General features: G+C 32.4%; 1 protein-coding gene across 4 annotated transcripts in view; it reads right to left on the bottom strand.

Annotated features, from left to right (window-relative positions):
- Positions 1-1023: 1023 nt before the first annotated feature.
- PLOD2 (procollagen-lysine,2-oxoglutarate 5-dioxygenase 2) overlaps positions 1024-23495 on the bottom strand; it is a 96172-nt gene continuing 73700 nt past the window's right edge. For 2 of the 4 annotated variants that reach the window (XM_074370024.1, XM_074370021.1), the window contains 12 exons: positions 20243-20368; positions 18467-18588; positions 15306-15410; positions 12894-13019; positions 10510-10651; positions 9299-9361; positions 8173-8286; positions 5369-5434; positions 4183-4287; positions 2862-3008; positions 2631-2756; positions 1024-2461 (listed from right to left, as the gene is read on the bottom strand). In XM_074370024.1, the coding sequence (XP_074226125.1) occupies positions 2306-2461; positions 2631-2756; positions 2862-3008; positions 4183-4287; positions 5369-5434; positions 8173-8286; positions 9299-9361; positions 10510-10651; positions 12894-13019; positions 15306-15410; positions 18467-18588; positions 20243-20368 (1398 nt within the window). In that variant the 3' untranslated portion in view covers positions 1024-2305. The remainder of the gene's footprint in view (positions 2462-2630; positions 2757-2861; positions 3009-4182; positions 4288-5368; positions 5435-8172; positions 8287-9298; positions 9362-10509; positions 10652-12893; positions 13020-15305; positions 15411-18466; positions 18589-20242; positions 20369-23495) is intronic. The other 2 variants (XM_074370027.1, XM_074370020.1) reach the window with 1 other exon arrangement.

The following is a 23495-nucleotide window of genomic DNA, read 5'->3' as shown; positions in this document are numbered from 1 at the left end:
GTCTGTAGCTTGCTATTCTAAAAGCCACAGATAAACAGTGCTGTTTCACGAAGGCTGCTTTCATGAAGTCTTAAAGACTAATTTTCCAAAACAGTCAACATCTAGTCAAAGTGAAGTATTTATTCAGACTAACTCTCAACTGAGACTAAAAATTTCATTACAGACCACTCCATATGTCAGATGAATGACAAGCTCCAAAAAAAAGTCATACAAGATGGGCTTTAGTGCTTAGCAAGCAGAGAAATTAAGAAGTGCTTAAAACAAACAAGTGTTTGATTTCCAATTTCTACAAACATGGCATGAAATTAAAATAGTTGCTTTAAGTCACCTCTCATGTATCCACAATCGTAAAGAACTAGGATCTGATTATGTCTTTCCTCTGAAACCTATTGTAAGGGCCATTATGCTGGCTTGCATCGGTCGAACTCTGTTTTTTATAACCAATTTGTTCTGAAGGGTTGGTATCCATGACATAACGATACAACTTGGAATAGCAGCTGTGAAGTATAGTAATATAATTCATGAATAATTACTAGAATATCTCTTCAACTAAGTTAATGGATAGTAGGAATTTACTTTGGATATTAAGAGCCACTCAAGAACAGAAAATAGGTAGAAGCCAACTCCTTATTTCCTAAATCCATCTCCCAGGATTTATAACATCTTGTTCATCACCATATCCTCAGTGCCTGGAATAGTGCCTGGAACAGTGCCTGGCCCAAAGTAGGGACATGAAAAACATGACTGAATAAATAAATATATATTGAATAAGTGTTTTGTCTCTATTTCCTCACTTATAAAATAAGTTAGATCAAATCCCTAGTCAGTTTGAAATTGGAGATATTACAATTCAATGTGGAATTCAATAAATAGGGTATTCATTAAGTTAGGATATCAGGAAATGTACGAACCAAAAAAAAAAAAAAAAAAAAAAATAGCCTATTAGATCCAGATATTCTTTCAGGCTACTTCACCATTCTCTTCTAAAGATAAATCACCAATAATAAAGAGAACAACAGAGACTTATTTTAAATTATTTTATTTTTCATAATTTTCTAACACATGGTGTTAGAAAAATGAAATTTGGCACCATGACTTAAAACTTTTTCAAGTTTAACCTTTAAATTAGAAACAGTAGCTACAATAAGGATATTTAAACCTCACTCAGAGTAATGGTAAAAAAGAATCAAGTCATACATTTTTTTGTGTTGGGGAATTTTTTTTAAGTGGGATAAAAGGAAGGTAATAAAAAGAGTAAGAAGGATAAAATGGAGACTATGCTGGGAAGACAAAAAAGTGAATAACCCTCCCTAAAAGAGAATAAGGAAAAAGACAAAGGGCAAAAGGGAAGAGAGGCTCACAACTTTATTTTCCTGATATAAAATTCAAGTACTTAAGTTTTTTTAAAAAAAAAAATCATAAAATGTTGCTACTAATCTCAATGAAATTTTTTCCTCATTATTTTCTTGAATTTAAAAAAAATCTCTTTTGACTTAAGTACACTTGCTGATCTTAAGTCGATACTTGATGTACTTTAAAAATAGAAAAGCCTTAAAGCTGTTCTAAATCTAACATCTACTTAATATAATCCACCTTGTGAAACTGATCTGAAGGAATAGAAAGCTTGATTTCTAATGCAAATGTTAAAAAAAAAAACAACAATCTACATGGTTTCAAATGGATAGGCACCTCAGTTGTATTCTGTACTGTTTTTTTTTTTTTAGGAAAAACATTGTGTAATATTGTTCTTTGTATTACTTCCGGAACTACTGTAAATGGACCTACACAGGTGGTCAAAAAAGCACTTACAGAATTCACTGCATATAAATTCAGTTAGAACTCCAGTTTTCTAGCATTTCAAAAATTGTAATTTTTGAAATTTTCATTTATATCCATTTTGTCTAAAAGTTGATAAATAAAATTCTTCCCAGCTTTATAACAAGAAAATATTATTAGTCTCACTTGTCACTTGTACATCTGTACCTGAATACTCTTATCAACTGAAACACAAATTCAGAAAATTGTCATTATTCTCAGAGACAATAAGGCATAGAAATAAATATTCGCTTTTACATTTTCTTTTCCTTTCTCTTCTTCTTCAATCTGTGTTTTAAGGCTCAGAGCAGACATTAAGACATATCAAGCAATTTTTTTATAAAGTTTTTCAAATGTTTGGCCCAAAGTGAAGTTGTTCTGTGGAAGTTATTTAAATATTCCTCTCATCTTCTCAAGCACAACTTCAAAGACATATTCGTGCCAGTCATCCATTCCAAAAGAAAATTCAATTCAATGAAAAGTAAATAACTTAGGGATCTATAAATGATACTGCGATGTATCTCGTTCCATTTTTAACAGGAAGTCCTTCATGCAAATGCGTGAGTCTCCCTGGATGCATGAAGCTCCAGCCTTTTCTTGGGGACTCAATAGAGCAATTGTACCTTAGAAATTTGCATCCACCTCCCTAGAAAGATAAAACAAATAAATGTATCAAGTTATTAGGTTTAATTTTTAACGAGTGGTAAAGTTCAGACAATGCAACTTAAGCAGAATCCAAAAAAAATAAGGCAAAGAAAGGCCTTTTCAAAATGACATACTTTTGAAAATTATTTAAAAATAAAAGCCATAATTACCTGAAAATCTTCTCCCACATTATTGAGTGCAATGTTGATGGTAAACGTAGAAGCATCATGATGAGGGCGAAGAGAGCGCTGTCTCTCAGGGGAGTATTTTACTACAAAATTCAACAGGGCAAACCCCTAAAGAAGCAAAGCAATGGATTTGCTTATCTATCAAAACATAAAATAGCACATTTGTGTAAAAACTGGTAGGAGGCAGGCAGGAGGAATGGGAGGATAAACTACCTTCGTGTAATAGCCTGCAAAGACCTTCAATGTAACAGGTGCAATAAATTCCCGGATAAAATGAAGCCATACATTCTCCAGATCAATTTGCTTCATATGGATATCATCAGTGGGAACATTTTCATAACCACCAGATATACGGCTGTCCTAGAAGGAGCATTAATGACATCATAAAGTGTGGTCTCCATGTGCAATTCACATTTATATCATCTTAGAATTTTTTTCAATCATGAGGTCGTAATAGATGATCAAAATAACAGTCCAATTATGGTGTACCATCTGCTTTAATTGCAAAACAATCCAAACAACTTTGATAATATGGCTTTTCAACTGTATCAACGTCAAAGCAAAGTATTGCAGAGTAAGGAGACTGCTTTCCTACTTACTTAATAGATACATGAGGTCTGATTAGACAGTAAATAAAACTGACTGCCAAAGCTTTCCCGTGTCCCCTAAAACTGAGTTTTTTTACCCTGACCCTTCAGAGGCAGTCTTAGCTGCTCGATGAGCACAGATTCCGCTTGGTCTGCCCTCTGGATTACCTATCACTAAAAATAAACTTTCCCTGCCACGTTCCTCACTTCTACATTGTGGTGCCCAAAGACCTTCCACAATTGCTTTTCATTATGCTACAACCTGCTGACTTCAAGTTCTCCCTCGTACTCTGAACTTCCTCTTCCTGATCAGCTAACTAGCTAGGGTGTACCATTGAGCAGAAGCAGTAATACTCCAGAGTATTCCACTAAAATTCTTTGGTACTGTGAAGGAGCTGGCATCAGTGAATTCTCAGAGGAAAAGAAACACACTGAACCACCAACAGTAACACTTCCTGCCAAGTCTCTGACTCTGAATGTAAATGCAAACTGCATTACACCAAAGGCATTCAACAGATTCCCTCTTTCTATGTTTACACACAAAAAAAATAGCTTTGGCAGTCAACCAGATAAACTCTGTCTTGTTATTTTCACTACAGCACATTGTGAAAATACAGAGAATAAGTGGCCTTGGAGAAGAGCGATATCACACAATAGACATATATTACCTTCCCATCCCCAGCCTGGGGACACTGACCTTTAAGGAGCATCCAGTGTAAATGGAGATGAAACTGAGGCCTAGACAAATTAAGTGCTAAACAATGAGTGGCAGAATTAGGCTAAAAACGGAGTTCTCTTGGAAGCCTTGGCTAGCCCCTTCATTTAGGTCTAGCACTCAGAGACACATGGACAAGAAGGACAAACCTCCTCTACGTTCTCTAAATATCAACCCCACATCCTTAACCGCACATACACATTTTCCTTCTTTGTATGAGAAGACAACTTACATGATGTTTCCCCCCAGACCACTGGCCATAATGCTCCATTTCTTCCACTAATTCATCGCAGGCTTTTTCAGAAAATATAGGAAACCAAAACACATCTGGACAAGGCTATATATAAAACATGACATCACCATTAAAAGAGTAACACTTCATGTCTTCAGAAAAAAACTGGCATTTCAAAAGAATTAGGACAGAATATTCAAGTATTTATCTCACTTAGATGTCTTTTTCAAAAGGTTGCCCAACATTACTAACACTACTGTTACAAACAATACTAGTTTGGGGCTTTTTTTCCCCAACAATTTCTAAGCCTTTTTTTGCATTTTAACATCTGTGAAATCAAGATAAATCTTAGAGCCGTGGCTGGCCAGGCAGCTATCGTGAAATAGCTGTTAATATTGCAGTGCACATACACCTGGTCAAACATTCATTCTGTCCTCACCTCGTGTGTGTGCATGTGTCTGTGTGTGTGCATCTGCATGCGCACATTTAGTTGGTGTTGCACTTACTGAGCTGACTTGCCTTTTTAAAATAATTTATACTGCCATTGGCCACTGAAATGAAAAGTTATTATGTATACAGTGCCCTATGACATGACACCTATGCCTTAATAAGTCTAAAATGGCTCTTTCAATATGCATAAAATAGAAAATTCTAAATGACTAGAAAAGACTGTGTCACAGTTTAATTGGCAGTATTTTTTTGTCCTTTCTCACAGTACCCAAAATAACAGAGCATCTCAGAACTGAAGATACTTTACATTCTCTGAGGTAAGATATTGGCAACAGTTTGGGACGCTTATCTAAAATAGAGTTCATTTTCAAATAGACCTCTCTGATAGAGACACTGGGAGCCCAATTTCTTTCAAAAACAAACTTTCATTGAATGAGGCCTACACCAGAGAGCTGCCAAAAATTCCTTATTTCTGAGATAGCTATGACATTTGGGACTATGGTTTAAAAAAGGCACAATCTTAAAATTATCGTTAATCTCCATTTTTCTACATTTTTACAATCGTATGATCCTTAAGGTTGTAAAACTGGTAATTAATCCATATGAATTTTACCTAAAGGATAGTTTCTCCAACTTTCACAACATCCTCTACCAAAGCAGTGTTGCATTAACAATATTCCCTGCTGAAGAAAATAGCAAAAATGCTCCAGATAGCATAGTAATTATTAATACATACCTGTTCAACTAAATTTTCAGTGAAAATCTTTGAATAATCACGGTTTATATACTTTTCCTTCCAGTCCTACCAAAACAAATCAATCAATCAATTGCACAGAATAAAGCAAAAGCCTTTTTATAAATACTTCAATAGCAAATATAAAATATATGCATTTTATAAACTGTTCTATTTATAAACGACCATGTGTAGTAGACAAAATAGGAATTTTCAGAAACCAGTTTGTTTTTTAAACTTTGCCTGATTCTGTGTATGTTCACATCATTCTATGAAAAGCAAAATTTTTATTTATGAAGTTTTATAAATCAGAATTTTAAAATTTGAGTAATCTTATTGTCACTATATGTGTAAGCTATACTCTATGTAAATACCAGACCTGTAGGTAAATAAATGTGTATTTAAAAGTGAAAAAGATAAGAAACATAATCCTACCAACAAGTATTAGTAAAAATTAGCAAATTAATCAACCGTAGTCTTACTTATACTTTTATAGTGAATTACTCTTAAATAATTTTGATTTTTTTCATAGCACAGGGAACTACATTCAATCTCTTGTAATGATATATAATGGAAAATAATCTGAAAAGAAACTATATATATGTATGTATATGTATAACTGAATCACTTCACTGTGTTCTTAAAATTAACACTGTAAATCAACTACACTTCAATAAAAAAGCAAAACAAATAAAAAAACAAAAATAAATAAATAAAACATATTTACAATTTCTGCCTTCACTTCAGCTTTAGATTTGTTTTGAAGGATGATCATGGGGTTACTAACACTTTCATATCTTTTAGTTACTGAAATTAAAGTATAAGACTATATGTTAAGAAAAAGCTCCTCTTCATACCAATTCATAAACTTGATTCTTCTCTTAGCCCCATCTCTGACACATAAACCACATACAAAGGTATATCAACTTTTGTCAGTATAGGAATCCTTTTCCTGGGTTAAGTATTTTATGTAAAAACCCAATATTTAAAAGGTATAAATTAAAATGTGATTCAGTATCTAAAACAATTTTTTCTTAAATGCATTTAACAAAATTTTTTTTTTCAAAATTTTTAATTTTCTCTTTGCCAAGTACAAATATAGGGAGGTAGCAGGGAAGAACTGAGATATGGACTCAAAATAACTGCAATCAAAATATGTTTAAAAAAATATGTGAAATATATTTTAAGACCAGATTTCAGAAGGGCCCTGGTAACTTATATGCCATTCTTAGTTTTTCAGATCTCTGCTTATACGTAGCTCAGATATTTTTGATTTGGAAGAATGTTATCTTCAAATTCTTTAATAAATTTCATTTATACATTGTATATCACTATAAGGATCAAACCACTGTATTATCTCATTATTCCCTTTAATGTTGGTTGGTTCTCTGATTCCAAAATATGGGGGAAAATTAGAAATAAACAATCATATATAACACTTCAGAATCTTCAAGCATTTTAAAGTATTTTTTTCCTGGCATCATCATAGATTTTTTTGAAGTTAAAGAAAAACGCCCCTAAGATTTTACATTAAGGCATTAATATTAACTTTGCATTTTAGACTGCCTTTCAAGTATCCCTGAAGACACTGTGCTTTACTAACACCTTAGGAGTTCAGATAATGGGACAGTCTTTATTTGCTATTGGGTATCTCCCAAGAAGCGTATCAATCAGGCTAATTACCAAAAACAAAGCAAAGTCATGGAAAGAAAAGTAGCTCCTAATTACTATTTCTGATATTTTCCTTGAATACTCTCCAAAATTTGAATTCTTACACAAATATCTACATTTCGGGATATAATTTGGGACTTTTTTTCAGGAAGCTATTACCCAAGAAATCAAATAATTCTATCTCTCAAAATACTAAGAGATTCTGTACCAAAGTAAATAAAATATGTAATTCCACCCTCACCATTTAAAAAAGCCTCTTTTCAACTCTACTTCTGTGACAGATGGAGATACGCAGCTAAAATGGAACAAAAGTACTTTTTAAAATACATAGAAAGTCAAAAGATACTCTTTTTCCATTCAACAGTGGTCCAGAGACCATTAAATTTACTATTCCCAGCTGTCAAGTACCACTATAAAATAAAAGACAGTTCTGATCAGTGGATCAGAATTGAGTCTTTGTAATTTAAAACTCTTACTGTTGGCAAGGAGAAAACCGTAGAACTACAGAGACTCAGGAGAGTTATTTTCCCTTGAATACAGGTGCCAACTTGACTAAAGCAAATCGACCCATTAAGACAAAAATAGAATTAATTCCTGCATAATTCAAATCTTTAAGAAAAGAAATAATTTTGGACTTTACAAGGAAACAGTTTCCTCAACTTAGACTATCTATATATATGCTTAGTACACTTACTCTAATTTTTTCTATCTTTGGTATAATTTAACAAAATTATTATAAAAAATAAACAAAATGATAAAATAAAATGCATTTTCCCAAACTTCTTGAATTTTCTTCCTGAAAGTCAAATGTAATATTGTCATCTGTGAGCTACCTGTAAACATTTTTTTTTCTGAAATTGTTATTAAAAATTTGTTGGTGCTCTTGAATATATGAAACAGAAATAAATACTGGGAGAAATCAAAGAAACTGATAATTCCCTTCCTCAAACCTAATTAGTCTTTAAAAAGAAAGTTCTTAGTCAAGAGATTAATTAATTCTATCTTTAAAAAATATAATTAAAAATACTGTTTTAAAGCCTCTTATCACAGTTTCATATTATTAACCCAACTGATTTACATCCATTTAGAGTTATAGAAAAATAAGTAATAAATGAACCTGAGCATGAAATACGTACCACAGGATTCTCAAAAATCTGCCAGAGGTCATTGTGATAATGGGAAATATTGTAATTAGCAGTTGATAATAGTCTTCCAAACTCATGTCTATTAGAAATGTACATAAACACACCCTATATGCCAAAAAATAACAGTGTTAATAATCTTGGAGGAAAATACAAGAAAATAAACTTAACCACAGGAAGAATATACAAGAGATACTAATTTCAATGTTTATATCTCATTCAGGAACATGCATTTTTATTTTTCATATAAAACATGCATGATTTAAAATGAAAGAAATACAATTCTGATTATGAATTCAGACACCACACAAAACTAATTGATAGCACTGACACTCAACTGAGAAAAAGAAGAGAAAGAATGACTGTTTTTGTCCCTTTCTCACTGGTCCTAGATGCAGACATCAGAAAAAAAAAATCCTGTTTGAAAGCAGAAATGTTTTTGAGACACTGAAGTGCAATTAATTGTTCCTCTTTTGGCTTCTTTCCCTTTCAAAGAAGATACAACTTTTTAAACAAGAGTTTAAATGTCAGTATTATTTTGTCAGTCTGTTTCATACTTTTATTGTCCTGATGCTTAAAGACTGAACACAGAAATTACTCCTGCGTTATGAGGCAGCTAAAGAAAATCAGTCTCATGTCCTTGCCCCAAGTCTAAATAAATGTGTCAAACACCTTTAGGTAAGGTTGTTTCTTTCTGTACCTGTTTTAATGGTAAAAGAGTTAGTTATTAATACAAAAAAAAAAATTAGTGAGAGTACCCAAATCTCATTTTAATCAGGATGTACTTTATACTTACTTCTACCTCTTCTTCCCCTTAAAAAAGCAAAAACTGGAAAAACTTGTGAAAGTAATTTGGATTTAACTTTCTCATCTGTCAACCATACAGTGTAAATCAGCCCAAAAAACTAAGAGTGGAATATCACACAATGCCCACCCCTAACACGCAAAACACACACACACACATACAGATTCAGGACCAAGGAATACTGAGATTTTACACCTCGCTAAATGGAAAGAAGGCTCTTAAAGGCACTTTACTGCTAGGCAATATAACATATCATATTTTAATTGATAAACAAAATTAAATAAACAAAAATAAATAAATAAATAAAAATAACACCTTTGGGGGGCTGAGCATTTGGAATGTTTCCGGAGTAGGGGAGTCTTTTTCCCTTTGTAAAGTCTAAAATGAAGAGAAGGACTGGGTAAGTTGATGGGCACAGCCACTCCCTCAGGTATTCTTAGGTAAGTAAAAACAGCAGCCCTTGATCAAAAGCTGACATTCCAAAACGTCCTTCACAGACAACATGCAGAACGAGCAAAGCTTACAGCGCACACAAACAACTCCAGCCCTTTTTTTTCTTTTGGTCAAACATAAATCCAAGCTCATTCCTTAGTAGAATTTTCATTAGATACAAAATTAAGACAAAGGAAAAAATGTGTGACAGAGGCCATTCCAGGATGCGCTGTTGAGTCAAATAAGCCAAACATGAGCACAAATTACAATCACAGGTACAGGATATTCAGTGTAACAGTGGACATAGGTTTGTAGGAAAAACATATTCCACAACACATGCCTTATTAAACTAGAAGAGTACTTGCCAACTTTTCTGATTTTTCCCCAAATCACATTTGCTTAAATAAATTTGAAAAAAATAACCCAATCATTTCTAAAACAAAACCATATAAATGTGTTTTAAGACATATTTACACATTTTGAAAAACAAGCTATTTTTTACAATCATTTAAGTTTTATAATGAAAGTATAGCTGTAGAATAGTGATGTATCATTAATTTTCCACCCAGATTAAATAAACTACGTATTTCAATCCTTTTCCCAATACAGTGGTTAGGAACCTACTTTTTGCGAGTATGGGATTAAAAATGATAAAGAAAATATGAACACTAATTTCAGGACAAAAGTATGTTTTTCTCAAATGTGTAAATGGTCATTTCACCAGGGCTTTCTCTAATTAACTTTAATTAGGTCAGGTGTTCACTACATAATTTCAGATGGTAGTAAAGGAGAATTCGTAAAAATAAATGCAAAGCTGATCTGTAACAAATCCATGTTTATTATCAAAATCTTACTGTTGCTCATGAGTTAGCCTAGGAACCAAGCCTAACTTTTTTCAAGTTGTTTCTACAGGTAAATGTTCTAAAGGTAAATCAGTCTCCGTATTGTTCCCAATTTTTCAATATAGAATCAAAAAAATTGGCTAGTACCTACAAATTAGAAAGAAAAAGGGCACCAAAAGACAATGGCACATCAACTGGTAAAGCCAGCCATCTTACAAAGACATTCAAGCAAGCCATCACTGTATGTCCTACCATTTCTCTAGCATTTCGGCAAAGAGCCATATCAGGATCCAATTTATCACGAACAAAATAGTTCCTTTCATTCATCTCTGAACGGAGCGTCTTTCCTTTAATTAAGTACACGTTAGCCATGTATGGGACATTCCATATCCCTCTGCAAGTAAAGATAAGACATTCCAAAATACCACAAATACAAAATACTTCAAGTTTTATTTTTATGGTTTTAAAATAAGTGCCCTGTATGTTTTTAAACTTTGTATGTCTAAATTACTGAATCAAGTTACACAGAAAATGCAAGCACATTTAATGCTATCTGACATATATACACACATATATATATGTGATATACATATATATGTATATACTTACATATATGAGACTACTTGGTAAATGCTGTATTTTATAAGATAAATCACTACCTCCCTACATAAACTTTATTTTCATGTTGATATGTTTGGCATTTTGGCTGTCATCCCTCACTTTGTTGATAGAGTATACTATTGTGTTGTACATTTAAGATCAAGCAGTTTAATAGTAAAAATATCACATACAACCAGTAGCATACTGCAGCCAGCTCACATTCGTTCCCCAGAGCATTCAGCTTACTTTCCCAAGTCTACACTCGGTGACTTCACATTGGAAGCTTGAAATCAGCCATGGTAGAAATATTTAGAATACAAAAATGGGCAAACACCACCAATCAGGGCATCCTCCAACCCCAAGAACCAGCTGTTAGACATTTATGAGCACATCACTTAAAACAGCCTAAAATTCTCCTAAAATACAGTCTTTTGAAATTCATTAATATACCTCAATTGTTTGTAGAAAAAGGAAGATACAAAGAAACAGCTAGAAGCACAGGAGTGCTGGGAGACACTGTTTATCCTTCATTCTTTCCCAAGCTTGTTGCCTTACTCAGAACATGACTCATTTCCTACAAACAGTGTAACAGAAGTTTCACCTGAAGGGATATGCCTTTTGCTTTTAGAGCACAGAAAGGGAAGATCTTGACCAAGGAAATGTAGTCAGACATTAAAACTAATATACTTAATATCATTCTGTCTTAACTAGATGAGCCTCAAAGTTAACGGTCATGAAAATATATGCAATGTGTCTGCTGCATTCAGAAATTAATCAGGGGTAGTGTGCAGTGTTTCAAGTTTGATAGAAAACAGACACACACACACACACACACACTACAGGAAGTCATTCCCTTGTATAGTTTTTGTACACAAAGTGTATTCTACTAACTAAATAAAAAAACCTCTACCTTATTCTTTTCCTTACACTTTAGACAACAATGTCAGGAGGTTGGACAGAAAACACCAGTGCCTAAAGCAACCTAAATGAAATAGGTGTTCTCTATTTCCACTATCCACACAGTATCAGGCATATGGTCTACACAAAGCATCCCAGAGACAATGAAAGTACTCTGAAACAACGGAATATGGGCTTAATAGTGTTCTGTCAGCTTTCATGCTTCTTAACTGCAGCTAACACGTGCCTTTATCATATATTTATTTACATCATTCAAAAGGTACTATTACTATTTTCACAAGCAAAATATCTTTTTACCACTCAGCTGTTCAACAAGTATGTGATTATTTTTCCAAATTTAAGGGCATGTATCTTTAGTCATGAAAGAATGCTCTCCCTGTTAAATTGAGCTCATGCATCTGAGAAATTAGGCAAAGCACTTAATGTCTCAACCACCCTAGTCCATCATCAGTATTAAAAAAAAGAATGGCATTCTTCTCTAATATTACCTTAGGGGGGAAAAAAAACTGCTGCAATTGTGATTACTTTTAAGTTTTAAAAAATATCAACTGTTGTCTCTGGAATAAATATTAGTCACACACACATTTTGTAGCAAGTATATTCTTTTCAAACTCTAGAACTGGAAATCATATCGGTGAAGAGACTTCTCTTTAAAGCAGAATATTAGCTATTTCACACAAAAATCTCTTGCAATAGGAGATGCTGGAAGGACTGGTTGTTGGTGTTGCTTTTGTTTGTTCATTTATAAATTGTATAAGCTATCAAACAACTTTCATCCTGGCCACCAAATAAGTTACTTAAACTAAATTCCCTCTGCAAACTTTAAAGAGTCTTCCTCTTCTAAGAACCATCAGATGGCTACGAGTGATAATCATTTATTGTCTCTTAGTATATCCCACAACAGTGAGCTTGTGTGTTTGAAGATTTACAACTTTAAGAACAACTACTTAAAGATCAATTTTACACTAGTATTGCAAGGTCCCAAGGAGTCTCCAGGTCTTCACATTTCCATTCAACATAAAAAAGGTAAACATTTTTAAAAATTCAATATAATACCAGCAAGACCAAATCATTAGCTAAAGGTGTTTTACATTAAAAGATTAAATCAAGTAACTTACACTCTATTCCCTTGAACGATATCCACATAATCCTCAGACCGAGCGTAGTACCCATCAGGACTCAGTGCCCCCCAGAAGTTGGACCACAGCTTTCCATGACGAGTTACAAGAGGAGCAATGATCTTTCTAAAGAGAGAGAGAAAAACAAATCCAGGTAATTATTCACTTTTAAATTTGCCACACAGAATTATGTGTTTTGGGCTTGGCATGGCACATAAAACAATAAAGTTCATTTAGCACACATATAGTTAGTCCAAAAACTAAAATAAAATAGAGAGGAATCTCCTCCCCTCACGTTTTCTTAAATAAGTACACTGTTGATAAAATGATGTTCACTTTAAAGACTGAAAAAAAGAAGGAAAAGTAATTGAAAATGCTAATAAAAGTATAAAAACAACTTTTAAAAGTACCATACTTAAACCTATAATGAAACAGAATATGAAAAGGAATATATGTATGTATATGTATGAAACATGCTGTACACCAGAAATTGACACAACATTGTAAACTGACTATACTTCAATTAAGAAAATAATTTTCAATCATCAAAAAAGTACCATACTTATTATCCAAAAAAGTGAAACTACCTTAATTATTTTAATATTTCAGAACTTATACTAAGTGAAATCAAGTATTTTCAATATTAGGCAGACCTGATAGTCCCTGGTGCATTAAGTTATGCGAAAAATATCTGCTGAATTAAAAAAAATGTATGAAGATGGGCTGAGATATTTGTAAATAGGCCAGTTTTCCTAAAGTTCAGTCCTGAATTACTTTAAAGTATGTTTCCATTCTTTTTTTTCTCTTTTAACTTTTAAAATGTGTTGTGCTAGCTCTGGCAACACTGCACACTCTTCTGGTCTTTTAACTATTTTAGAAAACAGAATGGAAGGTAAGCACCACAGCGCTCTGTCTCACTGCCTAACAGGAGTGCAGCCCCTCTGAGACAAGTACGTGTTACAAATTTAAAACATGTCCGATTTATTTTGAGGGGGAAATCTAACTTATAATGTGCCAACATTTTCCAAATAAGGTAACAATATCTGAAGCTCTGCTAGAATTATTTCTAAGATGAAGTCAACTGTAGTGATGTCGCACAATTTCTGAGGAACGCTCACACAATTCCTCTAAGAGGAAATTTATAGACTGACTATTCTCTATCAAAAATCAAAACACAAACAAAAAAACTATTTCACAACACTCCAGGCTTGTGAAGACAAGATGTGGCCTTTCTCTTTCCTATGGAAAAGTGACACATAGTCTGTAAATACACTTCATGCAAAATAATGATTGTGGTTTGTCTTTCCCGGCTCCTACTAAAATAGAATGTTAACCAGACACACTGACATTCTGTTTTGTTTAGAATACCTACACTATTAGAAATAATATTAGTTAGACTTGACATATTATGATAATTCAGTATCAATAACTAACAAGATCAAATATTTAATAGAAAAAAGTCTTGTAATTTATAATCCTAGCTGCCTGATAAAGACAGTCGGGCAAAGAAATGTTGAAAATCAAATCCATGTGCCATGTGCCTTAGTATTTTTGAGTATAGAATTATAAGATCAATACTGAGTGGTCTGAGATTTTGAAGTAATAACTGAATTCTTAAACTCACAAATTATACAAAGGATGGGTTTGTACAGCATAACAGACTTCTTATATATTTTACTCTAACATTTCACTTTTAACCATTCTGTTAAGAAAAATAACTGTGTTAAGATATGTGAACACACATAAACAGTACCTGGCACTTAGTAAGCACTCATTAAAGGTGGGCTATTAGAGGAAGTATCAATAATGCTTTTAGTAGTAGTGGCAGCAGCAGGAGCAGCAGCAGTAGTAATAAATAAAGATTAATATCATTATTAGCTGGTGTAGATGGTGTCTTTTTCCCATTTCAATTCAGTTAAGTGAAAACAGCTGCTGCCCAGTAATAGTTCAGCACTAAATAAAATCACAGATCTGGCTACGGAATAATTCGTACCTCTGAAATTTCTTTCAAATTCTAAGAACTTCTAACTCTGTTTGCAGAAACTTTTTAGGTTAGAAGTCTTATGAAATTCTACTTTAAAAATACCTGCAGAAAATAAACATTTCCAAATTTTATAGATCTATCACAATTTCATCTAGCTTTGAATAGAAAAATAGGCCAAAAACAATTACTAAACATCACATTTGTGACTGTAACTAATATTGATTATTTCTAATTTTCACCCAGGTTGTTTCCTATGTGACTCCTTTAAAAGAAAAGAATTACTTAGAACTGAAAGTTTATATGGTGTAGAAAATAACCTTGTGTAAGTTCCCTCAGTCTGCTAAATTACATAAGTAATTAATAGCAAGTCCATGTAGATGCAGAAAATAACTGTCATTTTAAAGATAAACAGACATTGTACATAGTACCTGTTTTGTTCAATCAAAATTTTTAAAGTCCTTGGATTTGTCAAAACAACATCTGCATCCACATTGAAGTAATAATCACAGTTTGCATCCTGACGGCAAAAATCCCTGACATTGAAAAAAAATAAGAATTAATAAAAATAAATATTTGCTAGTTGAAAAATGTTAACATAGAACTCATATGTAATCTAAGTTTCTCTAAAACACTTTTCTAATCAAAATAGTAAGACAATATCCAAAAGGGTAAATACTGCCTTAAATTTCAAAAGGGTCAATTCATCAACACAGAAATTCATGGGTAGATCAACATTAAAAATTTTAGGGCAACTGGAATATATTTTCAAGCCACTAAATACTTCAAAGCATAAAATAACCGGTCAGAATGACAATTTATAATTCAGCATTTAATCCTCTCTGAAAAGGAAACATAATGTACCCCAATGTGTTTATCAACAACTTTTTTTACAAATCAAAATGTTTTTTGCACACACATACAAACATACAACCCACAGTGTAAAATCCTGTTTATCCAACAACTCAGTTGTAAGTGATTCTTGGATATAAGTGCATAACTCTTTAGGTATTTAATACTTTTTAAACTTGATTTGCACAGGATTCTTCCTAAAAGAGTTACTTCCCTGCGTCTTATCAGGGGACACTGATTATGATGTATGCTTTTCCTGGCCGAGTCTGTGGTGTTATCATGAGGAACATTAAGGAATGAATTACCTGCGATACATAATATGATTCCAAGTATTATGGTTTTTGCATTTGGGGTTCTCTCTTTCTGAGCTCCCCTCCCTGACTGCAGATCCTAGTATCACTTTCTGCTATTGTCAGTGTTTATCTCCATAACATAGTTACTTCTAAGCAACCGTCAAACAGGAAGTCAAACCAGACAGGAAAGCTTGTAAAAATTGTGCAAAAAATTTAATTTTTTTTTAATTTTGTAACTATGTATGTTGACAGATGGTAACTAGACTTACTGCAGTGATTATTTCAGTGTATACAAATATAAAATCATTATGTTGTACACCTGAAACTAATATGTTATATGTTGATTAAACCTCCATAAAAATAATAATCTAAATAAAAATTTTTTGAAAAATAGCCAAAATTATCTTGGAAAAAATTGAAAAATTTATACTGTATTATTTCAAGATTAATATAAATCCCTAGTAATAAGGTCTGGAACTGATCTTACAACAATGAAACAGAATAGAGAGTTCACAATCATTCATACTCAGTCAACGGATTTTTGACCAAGGCCAAGTCAATTAGTAGGAAAAGAAAAGCTTTAAATTAAAAAGGAGTGTTGAAACAACTGGAATTCCATTTGCAAAGAATAAAATTTGACCCCTACTTCACTCCAAACACAAAAATGTATTCAAGATGAATTGCAGATTGAACCATCTTAAACATAAATGCTAGAACAATAAAGCTTACGAAACAAAAATTCCAAAGAATGTCTTCATGACATTGGAATAAGAAAGATTTCTTAAATAGAAAATATACCCAGAAGCATAAAGCATAAAGAAAAAAATAGAATTTTACTAAAATTAAAATTTTTTCTCAAAAGACAACACTAAAAAAGTAAAACAGCAAGCCACCGAATGGAACAGATACAAAACATTATACACACAGATATAGATGTAGATAGAGATTTATAGATAGATTTTTGTATACAGAATATATAAAGAACTCCTACAAACTATATAACAAAAAAAGACAGCTCAATGTAAACAAACATGCACAAAAGATTTGGATACTCTACATTATGAAATACACATGGCCAATTAACACATGAACAGGGAATTAGTTGAACAGGGAATTAGTCATCAGGGAATGAAATTACAACCCTACTAAGATACCTTTCCATACCCAGTAGGGTGGCTAAAATAAAAAGACAGACAATATCAAATGTTTCAAATACATGGAGCAGTTGGAGCTCTATTACCTTGCTGTTTCAACTATAAAATGGTCCAACCATTTTGAAATATTTAGCAGTTTCTTATAAAGTTAAACATACCTCCAGCCTAACCCTTTGCCCTAATTAGTCACACGTTAGTACTTTACCCAAATATAGTAAAGCATATATACACACATACACTCTCTCTCTCAGACACACACACACACACACCCTTCTAATAACGAATCTTCACTAGCAGCCTTACTCATAATGCCCCCAAACTGGACATAACCCAATGTTGATCAACAGGAGAGTGTATAAACCACTTGCAATATATTCATATGATAAAATACTAGTCAGCAATGAAAAGGAATGGACTGCTAATAACTTCAATGACATGAGTGAATTAGAAAACATTGTACTGAGCCAAAATCTGACATAACAGAGCACAAACAAAAATTTTTTAAATAGAGAAAATAAGTTCTAAATGTGGATCCAATGTACTCTCCGATGACCAGGTTATGGAACCAGCAGTAATAACAGCTGTTTGGTTTCTCTGAGGCCTGTGTCCCTGCTTGTCCCTTCACCCCCACACCAGGCACTCTCCATCACTTAAGGGCCCAGAGCTTTCATATACAAGACAAGAACATTCCCTGCTGAGAAAGCACCATATCTTACTCACCTTTTTATCAGCCGTCTTAACCCACTGACTAGCATATTCAATTAACATTTACTGAATAAACGAGTTTTTTACTATTACCCAGAATTTACTAGTAATCTGTCTGAAGTAGTAAAGGACTAAACAAAGGACCTAAAATATTTCTCCTGAGGATTACAGTACGATTAGATCAGCAGGCAACTAGAATGTTTGAAACACAGTTTTGCCATACACAACATTCAGGTAATGAACATTCAAAACGATGCTCCATCAGTCATACTATTCACTTGTCTGAGTACTTTTTGAAATTTTGATCTAAAGTTCAGTGAATAGTTTGATTAACTATATTGACTCTTAGCCATTAAAAGAAAAATGTAAATAACTTTCATGGCCTTTTAGATATAAATACATACAAGTACAGATAAGTTTAACAGCAGAGATATACTCATGTGTGGGCACAAACACACAGATGCGCACACATACACACACACACAGTTGAGACATCCAACTTCAGATTACTAATTGTGAAAAAAAGATGTTTTTCTTTTTTAAGTTTCTTTAGTAGATACGATTGAATTTAAATTTGTTAAAACATACATTCCCATGTTTCTGGCTTCTGCTTGACTTAGATCTTCTTCTGGTCCTACTATTTTTATAGTAGTGATTTCATGTTTAGCTTTATCAAAAAATACCTTGATGTCCTTTTCGTGATAAACTTCCTGTAACATATTTAACAAAATTGAAAATTAGTTAAAAAAAAGAAAGAAAGAAAGAAGGAAAAAAGTAGTGAGAAAAAAGACAATAAAATGACTGAAGTATTCATATGTAGGAATGGCTTCACATTCAAAATTGTGAATTCCACTATTCACTCAATTACAGACAAAATGATAAGCCTATTAAACATCTCATATTTAAATACCATCTAAATGTCATGTGAAAAATCTAAAATAGATACATATCAATATTTTTAAAAGATACTTCAAAATTCTTTTAATATCTAATACTAGACAGATCTTTGCATTAATATTTAAATCCTGGGTGCTATAAAATGTTTCTAACATGAGGGGAAAAATATCTGGTGGCCTGAGAATCTCATACATATGTTGTAAAATATCCACTAAAAAATCTACTTAACCAACAGATATCAATCTGAATTGTAAATATAATCATATTTATAAAATAAATATTACAATATTATTTAAAGCCAGAGAGAAAAATTAATGTTCAAATATAAAATTGTGTTTTTTACAAAAAGCAGGGAAAGTTAATAAAATTTTATTAATAAGGAAATATGAGAAAATCATCAAATAAAAGTCATCAAATTAGTGTCATTCAACTGGGCTAAAATTTAGACAAGATTATCTATCTTCATCATTAGAGCATCTCAGAGCTTTTTATGTATCATCTCACTAAGCATATTTGAAAGCTTTTCACAGCTTGTTAAAACTACTTTATCATATAAAAGCTGCATAGAGTTAATTTCAAATAAAAGAAGAGAAGATAAAAACTGCTATCAAGGGGTTTTAGGTCCTATGAAAGGGGGAAAATATAAATAAGAGACAATACATAAAAATAAAACACCTTAATGTAAGTACATACATTACAATGCTCACTGCATTCACCCTTTTAAACTTATTTTAGCTGGTTTTGTGCAAACGTAAAATAGTCTGCAGAAAAGGCAAATGATTAGCTGATCAGGAAGAAAGACCAATGTTAAACAAAAAGTATTAGAACAAAAGAGAGAAAAGAGCATACTTCACAGCTATTGACTTTTCTAGATGATAATAAATGCCAACTGTTTTAATAGTAAAGAGACAAGTAAATGGAAAAATACTGAGGAAAATGTATTTAAACTTAGATTATATGTGGGAGGCATTTAGGAGGTTCTGAATATTTCTGAAGGAAATGACAGTATCAGAATTCTTCCACGAAGAGCATACATTGTGTGATTAATCAAAACAACACTGTATCTGGAAGCTATTTCAAGTTCTGATGTTAGGTATTCTCACTAGCTGGAAGCAACTTAATGGCCAGTTCTACAAAAGCACCAGACCAAATGCAAATGACCACAGGCCCTTTTTGACATCTCTTCATTATAAATTAAGTTGAACATATAAAAATGGCTAATATTCAACCATTTTTGATCTACAAAAAAACTGATAGTTTCATGTGGCTCATCCCAATACTATGATACTAGTTTTTGGACTCTAAATCCTTAGGTCCTAAACAGACAGGGCTGTAATTACTTCAAAAATCCCCCACTGAACTTAACTCAAATTTAAAAAAAATTTTAGGCATAAATAAATAATAATAAATAGTTTCAAATAAGATCAAAATAGTTTTCATATAAACATTCATTTCTCAAATACTTACTTTGTTATGAATAAAGAGTTTAAGCGCTTCTTTGGGGTAATCCAGTGTCAACAGTGTGTCCAGAAATCGAGGTAGGAAAGGGGTTGGTTGCTCAATAAAGACACCTATTGTCACATTTGGGTAGATCTTTGTTTTATGGCAAACATAAGAACAAATTATCATTAGTGTGGTTTTACTTTAAATTCTATTCAAGTCTCAATTATTACAACATAAACTATACTAGGACGTCAGTACAACATAATCCTCTTAATGTGACTGCCCCATGGCAATTCTCCAACACTCGAAATACATTTTTGGGAACCCCATCAAAGCGATTTCACTGAATCACATCTTGACATTACGACTTAGGGTGAAGCAGAAACTATCATATTTACTGTAGGGATGTGACTAAGGTTACTGCCTGCTCTAACCTTTAAGGCTTCCTTCAAGGTGGTCCTTAAGGAAACTTCCTTCAGATCTGACTCTATTTTGACAGCCAGAATGCTTACCATGCTTTGCGCTTTGTTTCCATGGCTTGGAAGTTCAGGGGTTAATTTTTAGCTCAAATAAAGCAATCATAGAGGACTTGAGGGTTTATTTCTGTCCTTGCACCTTTCATCTCATTTTACTGATAGCACTAATGCTTCATTATTATATGATATATGAGGAAAACTACTTTCTCTCACTAATACATTTTATCTTTATCTATTTTCATGTATTTTCTTAATTTCTGTTTGGGTAAGTTTTAGAGGATAACTTAACCTTCATTCATTGCATGAACAATTCTGACGTATCCATTATTAGTCAGTCCTTCTGATAAGCAATCTATAGAAAAAGGAGTGAAAGTTCCTGGTTTGAAAAAACTTACAAATGATTGAGAAAAAACAGAAACGTAAGTAAATGACCAGGGAATAGTGTTATTACTAGAACCATATGAAAGATTTCTTTATAAATGCCTTTTTAAATCCACGTTTTAAAGTATGACTTTAAAGATTAGATTTTTAAATGACAGATTACAGATTACATACAGATGGGTGAAGGAGATCAAAAGGTAAAAAGAAAAAGTAAATACAGTGCATTACTGAGCAAGAAAAATTATTTAAATAATAAGAAACATTTTAAATAAAGATCACAGATTTTTTTAAAGTACCATATATATTAAGTGCTGAATTAGCTAACTCTTCCCCATCTTTTCACACATATACTCCTCATATACTCCTCCATTATCTGAATTATAACTTAATACTTGTTTGCATTGAAGTACAACTCATACACTGTTGTACTTCTCAACAATTCATTCAGTCATCCAAATATTTATTACTAAATCACTAAAAAAAAAAAAAAAACTAAAGACAAAATATTTACCTTCTAGGAGTTCTCAATTTAATAGGGGAAATGAACAAATCTGGATGACAACTCTCCCTTATCAAATAAAGTGATGCATTTAATTTAAATTTCATAATAACCTTAGAAGTTATTTATTATACCAAATTTACACAGGAGCAAAATGGGATTTCGAGAAGTTAAGAAACTCAGAAAACAAATTAGTAGGTAAAGAGCTGGGCTTCAACATGCTACATCTGCAGTATCGACCTAAGCTCATTTTTACATACCAGTAATAACAACAGTGTAACAATTAACTGTTATTCAAGGCTTAGCACTTCATATATATTACTTATATATATATAAAACATCATTTTATATATATATATGAATGAATATAAAGTTTCATTTAACCCTCCTACCAATCCTCCAAGACAGCCATCGTCATTTTTACATATTAAGAAAGTTGCCATGGCCCACATCTAAGAATACGGTAGCCCTAGATCCTAACTCCCCACATAATTTTAATCTTTATACCCTTATTGCATAATTACTACATATATAAAGCACACAAGAAATTTATTTTGCATAATTAAATGGTTTTCCTTTCTAACGCCTATAAGACAAAAAAAAAAAAAAACTCAGCTTAAGGATCAAGTGATTTATTCCTACGTGCAAAAAATAAAGATAAAAATTATAATGTAAATATTTTTCTATCTTTACACCAGAAGGTTTATGTAAAAGGAAACCAAACAGATAAAATAGTTTAACTCTCCCTCCAGAAGACAACATTTACTTTACAAAACAGATTAGAATGAATTTTTAAACATCATTCAGAAATTTTCTGGCTTTCTTTCCAGATAAGAAACATTCAGTTTGTTATTTCTGGCCAAACTGGCCAAAAAGTCTTATTTTCAAGTAAAATAGGACTATTCAGAAGCTCTTAAATGTGCACAACTTACTCTTTATCCTCCCCTTCCGACAGCAATAAGAAAAGAAGCTATTATAATTCAGGAGCTTTGTGCTTTACAGTGAGAGTATTTTGTACATGCACGGGTCCAGGAGTTACCAGAATTACATTAGGGGGAATTTTATTTTTGTCTATATTGGCTACTTGTCTGGCATGCTGTAGATACTCAATAATTGGTGAATGAAGGAAAGGATCAGTCTTAATGGCAAAATCATCCCTAGAATCCAATTGTTCATACACATAGTAGTCTTCCAAGTTACAAGAATAATTTTTTGGAAGAAAAAAAGTCCTATTAACTATAACTAGGATATAGTTAGGATATCCTAACTATAGGATATCTTGCAACTCCCTGGTTGAAGAGGATGCATAGAACATTTCATAGATCAATAATAATTATTTCCCATTGCTCATTTACCCTCAAGGTACAAATAGTAAACCATAGTTATAATTCTCCATGAAATACATGTATAAGTAGCACTCTGCCTGACATGTAATACATACATGAAATCCAGACAAAATTGCACAGTGGTCAAAATTATAAGTCCAGGGCCAGAATGCCTATATTCAAATCCCATCTCCAACACTTAAAACAAAACTGCATGCCTTAAGTGAGTTACTTAATGTGTATGCACCTCAGTTTTCTCATTGTAAAACTTGGTCAATAGTACTACCTACTTAAGAGATCTGTGAAATTAATATGAGTCACAATATGTAAAATATTGAAACAGATCTTAGTTATGTAATTATATACATATGTATTTTTTTAATTATCAAATTTGAAAATCAAGCACAGATAAAATTAGTCAATACAAATACTGAAGCATCGTAACCATTCTTTCCTCAATGATTTGACCAAGTTAACAGACTATAATAAAGTGAGTGCCCAATCACAGCAAGGTATTCAACATTAACAACCAAACCCCTTGTACAAGGGTCAACTACTAGCTGGTTTTGCTTTCAGAAACAGTTTAGAAATACACA

The sequence above is a fragment of the Camelus bactrianus genome, chromosome 1 (assembly GCF_048773025.1).
Source record: "Camelus bactrianus isolate YW-2024 breed Bactrian camel chromosome 1, ASM4877302v1, whole genome shotgun sequence".
In the NCBI taxonomy this organism is placed as follows: Eukaryota; Metazoa; Chordata; class Mammalia; order Artiodactyla; family Camelidae; genus Camelus; species Camelus bactrianus.
This window is presented reverse-complemented; position numbering and strand designations above follow the sequence as displayed.